This window comes from Hyla sarda, chromosome 7 (genome assembly GCF_029499605.1).
Source record: "Hyla sarda isolate aHylSar1 chromosome 7, aHylSar1.hap1, whole genome shotgun sequence".
NCBI classification, from domain to species: Eukaryota; Metazoa; Chordata; class Amphibia; order Anura; family Hylidae; genus Hyla; species Hyla sarda.
In genome coordinates, this window is record NC_079195.1 from 235,445,968 (window position 1) to 235,458,827 (window position 12,860).

The 12,860-nt window shown below is 41.2% G+C and overlaps 1 protein-coding gene across 2 annotated transcripts in view; it reads left to right on the forward strand.

Annotated features, from left to right (window-relative positions):
• The window catches only part of SLC6A9 (solute carrier family 6 member 9), a 183,637-nt gene that overhangs the window by 108,644 nt on the left and 62,133 nt on the right, over window positions 1-12,860 (forward strand). For both annotated transcript variants that reach the window (XM_056533155.1, XM_056533156.1), the window contains one exon: window positions 6,195-6,351. In XM_056533155.1, coding sequence (XP_056389130.1) covers window positions 6,195-6,351 — 157 coding nt within the window. The remainder of the gene's footprint in view (window positions 1-6,194; window positions 6,352-12,860) is intronic.

The window sequence follows — 12,860 nt, forward strand, 5'->3', positions numbered from 1 at the left end:
ACTCCACCCCGGGGCAGAATCTATCCTCTGTCCGTCCCAGAGACTCTTGCCATGTCTGAATACGTCCAAGAAAATTTAAAAAAGGGCTTTATCCGTAAATCCTCCTCTCCTGCCGGAGCCGGATTTTTCTTTGTGTCCAAAAAAGATGGCTCTCTACGTCCTTGCATTGACTACCGCGGTCTTAATAAAATCACGGTTAAGAACCGCTACCCCCTACCCCTCATCTCTGAACTCTTTGATCGTCTCCAAGGTGCCCATATTTTTACCAAACTGGACTTAAGAGGTGCTTATAATCTCATCCGCATCAGAGAGGGGGATGAATGGAAAACGGCATTTAACACCAGAGATGGACACTTTGAGTATCTGGTCATGCCCTTTGGTCTATGCAACGCCCCTGCCGTCTTCCAAGACTTTGTTAATGAAATTTTTCGTGATCTACTATACTCCTGTGTTGTTGTATATCTGGACGATATCCTGATTTTTTCTGCCAATCTTGAAGAACACCGCCAGCATGTCCGTATGGTTCTTCAGAGACTTCGTGATAATCAACTCTATGCCAAAATAGAGAAATGTCTGTTTGAATGCCAATCTCTTCCTTTTCTAGGATACTTGGTCTCTGGCCAGGGACTACAAATGGACCCAGATAAACTCTCTGCCGTCTTAGATTGGCCACGCCCCTCCGGACTCCGTGCCATCCAACGTTTTTTGGGGTTCGCCAATTATTACAGGCAATTTATTCCACATTTTTCTACCATTGTGGCTCCTATTGTGGCTTTAACAAAAAAAAATGCCGATCCCAAGTCTTGGCCTCCTCAAGCGGAAGACGCCTTTAAACGACTCAAGTCTGCCTTTTCTTCGGCTCCCGTGCTCTCCAGACCTGACCCATCTAAACCCTTCCTATTGGAGGTTGATGCCTCCTCAGTGGGAGCTGGAGCTGTCCTTCTACAAAAAAACTCTTCCGGGCATGCTGTTACTTGTGGTTTTTTTTCCAGGACCTTCTCTCCGGCGGAGAGGAACTACTCCATCGGGGATCGAGAGCTTCTAGCCATTAAATTAGCACTTGAGGAATGGAGGCATCTGCTGGAGGGATCAAGATTTCCAGTTATTATTTACACCGATCACAAGAACCTCTCCTACCTCCAGTCTGCCCAACGGCTGAATCCTCGTCAGGCCAGGTGGTCTCTGTTCTTTGCCCGATTTAATTTTGAAATTCACTTTCGGCCTGCTGATAAAAACATTAGGGCCGATGCTCTCTCTCGTTCCTCAGATGCCTCTGAAATTGAACTCTCTCCTCAACACATCATTCCTCCTGACTGCCTGATTTCCACTTCTCCAGCCTCCATCAGGCAAACTCCTCCAGGAAAGACCTTTGTTTCTCCACGCCAACGCCTTGGGATCCTCAAATGGGGTCACTCCTCCCATCTCGCAGGTCATGCGGGCATCAAGAAATCTGTGCAACTCATCTCTCGCTTCTATTGGTGGCCGACTCTAGAGACTGATGTGGTGGACTTTGTGCGAGCCTGCACTATCTGTGCCCGGGATAAGACTCCTCGCCAGAAGCCCGCTGGTTTTCTTCATCCTCTACCTGTCCCCGAACAACCTTGGTCTCTGATTGGTATGGATTTTATTACTGACTTACCCCCATCCCATGGCAACACTGTTATTTGGGTGGTCGTTGATCGATTCTCCAAAATGGCACATTTCATCCCTCTTCCTGGTCTTCCTTCAGCGCCTCAGTTGGCTAAACAATTTTTTGTACACATTTTTCGTCTTCACGGGTTGCCTACACAGATCGTCTCGGATAGAGGCGTCCAATTTGTGTCTAAATTCTGGAGGGCTCTCTGTAAACAACTCAAGATTAAATTAAATTTTTCTTCTGCATACCATCCTCAATCCAATGGACAAGTAGAGAGAATTAACCAGATCTTGGGTGACTATTTACGACATTTTGTTTCCTCCCGCCAGGATGACTGGGCAGATCTTCTACCTTGGGCCGAATTCTCGTATAATTTCAGAATCTCTGAATCTTCCTCCAAATCTCCGTTTTTCGTGGTGTACGGCCGTCACCCTCTTCCCCCCCTCCCTACCCCCTTGCCCTCTGGTCTGCCCGCTGTGGATGAAATTTCTCGTGATCTTTCCACCATATGGAAAGAGACCCAAAATTCTCTCTTACAGGCTTCTTCTCGCATGAAGAGATTCGCAGATAAGAAAAGAAGAGCTCCTCCCATTTTTTCCCCTGGAGACAAGGTATGGCTCTCCGCTAAATATGTCCGTTTCCGTGTCCCGAGCTATAAGTTGGGACCACGCTATCTTGGTCCTTTTAAAGTTTTGTGTCAAATTAATCCTGTCTCTTACAAACTTCTTCTTCCTCCTTCTCTTCGTATCCCTAATGCCTTTCACGTCTCTCTTCTTAAACCTCTCATCCTCAACCGTTTTTCTCCTAAATCTGTTCCTCCCACTCCTGTTTCCGGCTCCTCGGACATCTTCTCTGTCAAAGAGATTTTGGCCTCTAAAAAGGTCAGGGGAAGAACTTTTTTTTTAGTGGATTGGGAGGGTTGTGGTCCAGAAGAGAGGTCCTGGGAACCTGAGGACAATATCCTGGACAAAAGTCTGATCCTCAGGTTCTCAGGCCCCAAGAAGAGGGGGAGACCCAAGGGGGGGGGTACTGTTACGCCGAGCGCTCCGGGTCCCCGCTCCTCCCCGGAGCGCTCGCTACACTTCCCTCACTGCAGCGCCCCGGTCGGTTCCACGGACCCGGGGCGCTGCGTTACTACCTCCGGCCGGGATGCGATTCGCGATGCGGGTAGCGCCCGCTCGCGATGCGCACCCCGGCTCCCGTACCTTACTCGCTCCCCGTCAGTTCTGTCCCGGCGCGCGCGGCCCCGCTCCCTAGGGCGCGCGCGCGCCGGGTCTTTGCGATTTAAAGGGCCACTGCACCGCTGATTGGTGCAGTGGTTCCAATTAGTGTTTACACCTGTGCACTTCCCTATATCACCTCACTTCCCCTTCACTCCCTCGCCGGATCTTGTTGCCCTAGTGCCAGTGAAAGCGTTCCTTGTGTGTTCCTTGCCTGTGATTCCAGACCTTCTGCCGTTGCCCCTGACTACGATCCTTGCTGCCTGCCCCGACCTTCTGCTACGTCCGACCTTGCTTCTGTCTACTCCCTTGTACCGCGCCTATCTTCAGCAGCCAGAGAGGTTGAGCCGTTGCTAGGGGATACGACCTGGTCACTACCGCCGCAGCAAGACCATCCCGCTTTGCGGCGGGCTCTGGTGAAAACCAGTAGTGACTTAGAACCGATCCTCTAGCACGGTCCACGCCAATCCCTCTCTGGCACAGAGGATCCACTACCTGCCAGCCGGCATCGTGACACTCACTATTCTGCTGGTGAGGTCACTGTGTACATACATGACTTATCCTGTACTGATCCTGAGTTATATCCTGTATTATACCCCAGAGCTGTACTCACTATTCTGCTGGTGGGGTCACTGTGTACATACATTACATTACTTATCCTGTACTGATCCTGAGTTATATCCTGTATTATACTCCAGAGCTGCACTCACTATTCTGCTGGTGGGGTCACTGTGTACATACATTACATTACTTATCCCGTACTGATCCTGAGTTATATCCTGTATTATACTCCAGAGCTGTACTCACTATTCTGCTGGTGAGGTCACTGTATACATACATTACATTACTTATCCTGTACTGATCCTGAGTTATATCCTGTATTATACCCCAGAGCTGTACTCACTATTCTGCTGGTGAGGTCACTGTGTACATACATTACTTATCCTGTAGTGATCCTGAGATATATCCTGTATTATACTCCAGAGCTGCACTCATTATTCTGCTGGTGAGGTCACTGTGTACATACATTACATGACTTATCCTGTACTGATCCTGAGTTATATCCTGTATTATACTCCAGAGCTGTACTCACTATTCTGCTGGTGAGGTCACTGTGTACATACATTACATTACTTATCCTGTACTGATCCTGAGTTATTTCCTGTATTATACCCCAGAGCTGCACTCACTATTCTGCTGGTGAGGTCACAGTGTACATACATTACATTACTTATCCTGTACTGATCCTGAGTTATATCCTGTATTATACTCCAGAGCTGCACTCACTATTCTGCTGGTGAGGTCACAGTGTACATACATTACTGATCCTGAGTTATTTCCTGTATTATTCCTCTCTCGCGGTTTCCGCTTTTGTTCTGTCGCTCTTCGCTGTTTCCTCTCGTGTCGGATGTGCTCTGGACTGGATAATTTTTGGCGCCAGGTTTGGGTCTCATTATAATCAGCGCCCGTCCTGCCTGGGATTAAAGGACATCTACAGCAAAAAAACAACTTAAGTGTCTGATTGCGGGGGTCTGAACGCTGGGACCCCCTGCAATCTACTATACGGGTTCACGGCTCTGCCGTAGCTCTCCCGTGCAGGAGTTGTGGCAGCCGCGTTGTGATGTCACAGCAGACACGCCTCCTCCATGTATCTCTATGGGAGAGGCGAGGAGGCAGCGTTTGTGCCTCTCCCATAGAATTGTATGGGGAGGGGGCGTAACGTAGATCTCTGAGAGGTTGACGCTATGCGCATTAGCGGCTCACATAAGGCTTGTTGTCAGTGAATGGAAACACATCTAATACACATACACTGACGTGCACAGCTCATGACCTAACACACTGTGACAAGCTCTGCAGCTGTGACAATGAGTCAGTCAGAGGCCTGGGCGGCTGTGTTTACCTCTCACTGATACATTGTAACAGACCCTCAGGATGGGTCCCAGCTTCTGGATATAAGAAATGTTCCCGTACACTGTGTGGTGACCCAGTACAGGATCACATGTTCTTCTGTACTCCTGCCCATCCTGTGTGGCAGATGACGCTCAATGTCCGTCATGGCTTCCCCCTCATCGGAACTCTTTTGTTGTCAAGGACCTTGTTGTTAAAGGGGACCTCTCCTCAAATAAACTTTTGATATATTTTAGATTAATTAATGTTGAATAACTTTCCTATATCATGTTAATGACAAATCTGCTTCTTTCTATTGTATTTTTCCCGATCAGTCCTGTCAGCATTTCTGACTCATGCTGGAGTCCTAAACACTCAGAGCTGCCAGCCTGCTTTGTTCACAGCCAAACAGGCTGTGAACAAAGCAGGCTGGCAGCTCTGAGTGTTCTCCTTTGTGAACAAAGCAGACTGGCAGCTCGTAGTGTTTAGGACTCCAGCATGAGTCTGAAATGCTTGCTGCCAGGACTGGTAGGGAGACCCCTAGTGGTCATTTCTTCAAAGTGGAAAATTAAATAGAAAGAAGCATATTTTTTAATAACATGCAATTGTAAAGTTATTCTGCATACATTAATCTATAATGTATCAAACGTTTTTTTGATGAGAGGTCCCCTTTAAGGGGAGTATGCAGAGGTGAACATGTGACTTATCTGTCCAATGGGATCTCTCTAAATTGTATACTGTAGCTAGAGTTCAGAGTTGAGGATAGTTCTGAGGTAGTTTGGTGAGGAGTGAAGTCTGTGAGGGAGGCCTGAGGCCTAGTCCAAGAACCGCGCATCTACTACCCAGGTGAAAGTCACAGCCTTGGGGATATTATACAAGTCCAGTCAGCAAGTTAGTCTAGTCCAAGTCTCTAAAGTCTAGCGTGGGCTGAATCCGTGTTAAACTTTAACTAGAAGTCCCAGCAAATCCTTCACGCTAATCTGAGCTGTAACGGATTGGACCATCTTTCCAAGCTCAGTAAAGCAAACCAGTTATCCGTAACCTTGCGTTGGAGTGATTATTTGCCCTGTGCCTAGCACAGGTGAAGCTGGTCGACCTCGGGTGGTGTATAGGTCAACCACGCCCTGGCGTCACGATAAGGTTAGTTACACATTACCGCATCCAACACCACACACTGAAAGCAAGCAGAGGTCTTAAACACAAGAAGGGAGATTTATCAAAACCTATGCAGAAGAAGAGCGGTGCAGTTGCCCATAGCAACCAATCAGAGTAGGCCTGGACAGAATGACAGGCCCCAAACATGGAAGAGCCCAAGGAGGCCACCGCAGTGTACAGCGCTATTAAAGGGGACATTAACCTGTTTTGTGCAGCTGGATTGTGATTGCTGGGAGTTGTAGTCCTCTCATGTTATGCGATCTTCAGGACATTAATCATCTGACTAATCCTTACAGAATGGCGCGGTGCCCGGTGAAACCACCAAGAGAGACGAGAACGTGAAGAGAGGAAACTGGGGCAACCAAATTGAGTTTATCCTGACCAGTGTGGGCTATGCTGTGGGCCTGGGCAATGTCTGGAGGTTCCCGTATCTCTGCTACCGCAACGGAGGAGGTAAGTGACCCCCAAGAGCGACATGACGACCCACCCCATACTGTGTATCATACCAGATATCATATATATATGTATATTATACAAGAAGGTGACATCACTGCTCTCCAGATATCATATATATATTATACAGGAGGTGACATCACTGCTCTCCAGATATCATATATATATTATACAGGAGGTGACATCACTGCTCCCCAGATATCATATATATATATTATACAGGAGGTGACATCACTGCTCTCCAGATATCATATATATATTATACAGGAGGTGACATCACTGCTCTCCAGATATCATATATATATATATTATACAGGAGGTGACATCACTGCTCTCCAGATATCATATATATATATTATACAGGAGGTGACATCACTGCTCTCCAGATATCATATATATATTATACAGGAGGTGACATCACTGCTCTCCAGATATCATATATATATATTATACAGGAGGTGACATCACTGCTCTCCAGATATCATATATATATATTATACAGGAGGTGACATCACTGCTCTCCAGATATCATATATATATATTATACAGGAGGTGACATCACTGCTCTCCAGATATCATATATATATTATACAGGAGGTGACATCACTGCTCTCCAGATATCATATATATATATATTATACAGGAGGTGACATCACTGCTCTCCAGATATCATATATATATATATTATACAGGAGGTGACATCACTGCTCCCCAGATATCATATATATATATATTATACAGGAGGAGACATCACTGCTCTCCAGATATCATATATATATATTATACAGGAGGTGACATCACTGCTCTCCAGATATCATATATATATATTATACAGGAGGTGACATCACTGCTCTCCAGATATCATATATATATTATACAGGAGGTGACATCACTGCTCTCCAGATATGATATATATATATATTATACAGGAGGTGACATCACTGCTCTCCAGATATGATATATATATTATACAGGAGGTGACATCACTGCTCTCCAGATATCATATATATATATATTATACAGGAGGTGACATCACTGCTCCCCAGATATCATATATATATATTATACAGGAGGTGACATCACTGCTCCCCAGATATCATATATATATATTATACAGGAGGTGACATCACTGCTCCCCAGATATCATATATATATATTATACAGGAGGTGACATCACTGCTCCCCAGATATCATATATATATATTATACAGGAGGTGACATCACTGCTCTCCAGATATCACATATATATATATATTATACAGGAGGAGACATCACTGCTCTCCAGATATCATATATATATTATACAGGAGGTGACATCACTGCTCTCCAGATATCATATATATATTATACAGGAGGTGACATCACTGCTCTCCAGATATCATATATATATTATACAGGAGGTGACATCACTGCTCCCCAGATATCATATATATATATTATACAGGAGGTGACATCACTGCTCCCCAGATATCATATATATATATTATACAGGAGGTGACATCACTGCTCTCCAGATATCATATATATATATATTATACAGGAGGTGACATCACTGCTCTCCAGATATCATATATATATATTATACAGGAGGTGACATCACTGCTCTCCAGATATCATATATATATATTATACAGGAGGTGACATCACTGCTCTCCAGATATCATATATATATATTATACAGGAGGTGACATCACTGCTCTCCAGATATCATATATATATATTATACAGGAGGTGACATCACTGCTCTCCAGATATCACATATATATATTATACAGGAGGTGACATCACTGCTCTCCAGATATCATATATATATTATACAGGAGGTGACATCACTGCTCTCCAGATATCATATATATATATTATACAGGAGGTGACATCACTGCTCTCCAGATATCATATATATATTATACAGGAGGTGACATCACTGCTCTCCAGATATCATATATATATATATATATTATACAGGAGGTGACATCACTGCTCTCCAGATATCATATATATATTATACAGGAGGTGACATCACTGCTCTCCAGATATCATATATATATATTATACAGGAGGTGACATCACTGCTCTCCAGATATCATATATATATATATTATACAGGAGGTGACATCACTGCTCTCCAGATATCACATATATATATTATACAGGAGGTGACATCACTGCTCTCCAGATATCATATATATATATTATACAGGAGGTGACATCACTGCTCTCCAGATATCATATATATATATATATATTATACAGGAGGTGACATCACTGCTCTCCAGATATATATATATATATATATATATATATATTATACAGGAGGTGACATCACTGCTCTCCAGATATCATATATATATTATACAGGAGGTGACATCACTGCTCTCCAGATATCATATATATATATTATACAGGAGGTGACATCACTGCTCCCCAGATATCACATATATATTATACAGGAGGAGACATCACTGCTCTCCAGATATATATATATATATATATATATATATATATATATATTATACAGGAGGTGACATCACTGCTCTCCAGATATCATATATATATATTATACAGGAGGTGACATCACTGCTCCCCAGATATCATATATATATTATACAGGAGGTGACATCACTGCTCCCCAGATATCATATATATATTATACAGGAGGTGACATCACTGCTCTCCAGATATCATATATATATTATACAGGAGGTGACATCACTGCTCTCCAGATATCATATATATATTATACAGGAGGTGACATCACTGCTCTCCAGATATCATATATATATTATACAGGAGGTGACATCACTGCTCTCCAGATATCATATATATATATTATACAGGAGGTGACATCACTGCTCTCCAGATATCATATATATATATTATACAGGAGGTGACATCACTGCTCTCCAGATATCATATATATATATTATACAGGAGGTGACATCACTGCTCTCCAGATATCATATATATATATTATACAGGAGGTGACATCACTGCTCTCCAGATATCATATATATATATTATACAGGAGGTGACATCACTGCTCTCCAGATATCATATATATATTATACAGGAGGTGACATCACTGCTCCCAGATATCATATATATATATTATACAGGAGGTGACATCACTGCTCTCCAGATATCACATATATATATTATACAGGAGGTGACATCACTGCTCTCCAGATATCATAAATATATATTATACAGGAGGTGACATCACTGCTCTCCAGATATCATATATATATTATACAGGAGGTGACATCACTGCTCTCCAGATATCATATATATATATTATACAGGAGGTGACATCACTGCTCTCCAGATATCACATACATATATATTATACAGGAGGTGACATCACTGCTCTCCAGATATCATATATATATATATATATTTATACAGGAGGTGACATCACTGCTCTCCAGATATCATATATATATTATACAGGAGGTGACATCACTGCTCTCCAGATATCATATATATATATATTATACAGGAGGTGACATCACTGCTCCCCAGATATCATATATATATATATTATACAGGAGGTGACATCACTGCTCTCCAGATATCATATATATATATTATACAGGAGGTGACATCACTGCTCTCCAGATATCATATATATATTATACAGGAGGTGACATCACTGCTCCCCAGATATCATATATATATATATATATTATACAGGAGGTGACATCACTGCTCTCCAGATATCATATATATATATTATACAGGAGGTGACATCACTGCTCTCCAGATATCATATATATATATATTATACAGGAGGTGACATCACTGCTCTCCAGATATCATATATATATATATATATTATACAGGAGGTGACATCACTGCTCTCCAGATATCATATATATATATATATTATACAGGAGGTGACATCACTGCTCTCCAGATATCATATATATATATATTATACAAGAGGTGACATCACTGCTCTCCAGATATCATATATATATATATTATACAGGAGGTGACATCACTGCTCTCCAGATATCATATATATATATTATACAGGAGGTGACATCACTGCTCTCCAGATATCATATATATATATTATACAGGAGGTGACATCACTGCTCTCCAGATATCATATATATATATATTATACAGGAGGTGACATCACTGCTCTCCAGATATCATATATATATTATACAGGAGGTGACATCACTGCTCTCCAGATATCATATATATATATTATACAGGAGGTGACATCACTGCTCTCCAGATATCATATATATATATTATACAGGAGGTGACATCACTGCTCTCCAGATATCATATATATATGTTATACAGGAGGTGACATCACTGCTCTCCAGATATCATATATATATTATACAGGAGGTGACATCACTGCTCTCCAGATATCATATATATATATTATACAGGAGGTGACATCACTGCTCCCCAGATATCAAATATATATATTATACAGGAGGTGACATCACTGCTCTCCAGATATCACATATATATATTATACAGGAGGTGACATCACTGCTCTCCAGATATCATATATATATTATACAGGAGGTGACATCACTGCTCTCCAGATATCACATATATATATTATACAGGAGGTGACATCACTGCTCTCCAGATATCACATATATATATTATACAGGAGGTGACATCACTGCTCTCCAGATATCACATATATATATTATACAGGAGGTGACATCACTCCTCTCCAGATATCATATATATATATTATACAGGAGGTGACATCACTGCTCTCCAGATATCATATATATATATTATACAGGAGGTGACATCACTGCTCCCCAGATATCATATATATATATTATACAGGAGGTGACATCACTGCTCTCCAGATATCATATATATATTATACAGGAGGTGACATCACTGCTCTCCAGATATCACATATATATATTATACAGGAGGTGACATCACTGCTCCCCAGATATCATATATATATATATCTTATACAGTAGATGACATCACTGCTCTCCAGATATCATATATATATTATACAGGAGGTGACATCACTGCTCTCCAGATATCACATATATATTATACAGGAGGTGACATCACTGCTCCCCAGATATCATATATATATATATTATACAGGAGGTGACATCACTGCTCTCCAGATATCATATATATATATTATACAGGAGGTGACATCACTGCTCTCCAGATATCATATATATATATTATACAGGAGGTGACATCACTGCTCCCCAGATATCATATATATATATTATACAGGAGGTGACATCACTGCTCTCCAGATATCACATATATATATTATACAGGAGGTGACATCACTGCTCTCCAGATATCATATATATATATTATACAGGGGGTGACATCACTGCTCTCCAGATATCATATATATATTATACAGGAGGTGACATCACTGCTCTCCAGATATCATATATATATATTATACAGGAGGTGACATCACTGCTCTCCAGATATCATATATATATATATATATTATACAGGAGGTGACATCACTGCTCTCCAGATATCATATATATATATATTATACAGGAGGTGACATCACTGCTCTCCAGATATCATATATATATTATACAGGAGGTGACATCACTGCTCTCCAGATATCATATATATATATTATACAGGAGGTGACATCACTGCTCTCCAGATATCATATATATATATTATACAGGAGGTGACATCACTGCTCTCCAGATATCATATATATATATTATACAGGAGGTGACATCACTGCTCCCCAGATATCATATATATATATTATACAGGAGGTGACATCACTGCTCTCCAGATATCACATATATATATTATACAGGAGGTGACATCACTGCTCCCCAGATATCATATATATATATTATACAGGAGGTGACATCACTGCTCTCCAGATATCATATATATATATTATACAGGAGGTGACATCACTGCTCTCCAGATATCATATATATATTATACAGGAGGTGACATCACTGCTCCCCAGATATCATATATATATATATTATACAGGAGGTGACATCACTGCTCTCCAGATATCATATATATATATTATATAGGAGGTGACATCACTGCTCTCCAGATATCATATATATATATATATATATTATACAGGAGGTGACATCACTGCTCTTCAGATATCATATATATATATATTATACAGGAGGTGACATCACTGCTCTCCAGATATCATATATATATATTATACAGGAGGTGACATCGCTGCTCTCCAGATATCATATATATATATATATATATATATATATTATACAGGAGGTGACATCACTGCTCTCCAGATATCATATATATATATATATTATACAAGAGGTGACATCACTGCTCTCCAGATATCATATATATATTATACAGGAGGTGACATCACTGCTCTCCAGATATCACATATATATATTATACAGGAGGTGACATCACTGCTCTCCAGATATCATATATATATTATACAGGAGGTGACATCACTGCTCTCCAGATATCATATATATTTATTATACAGG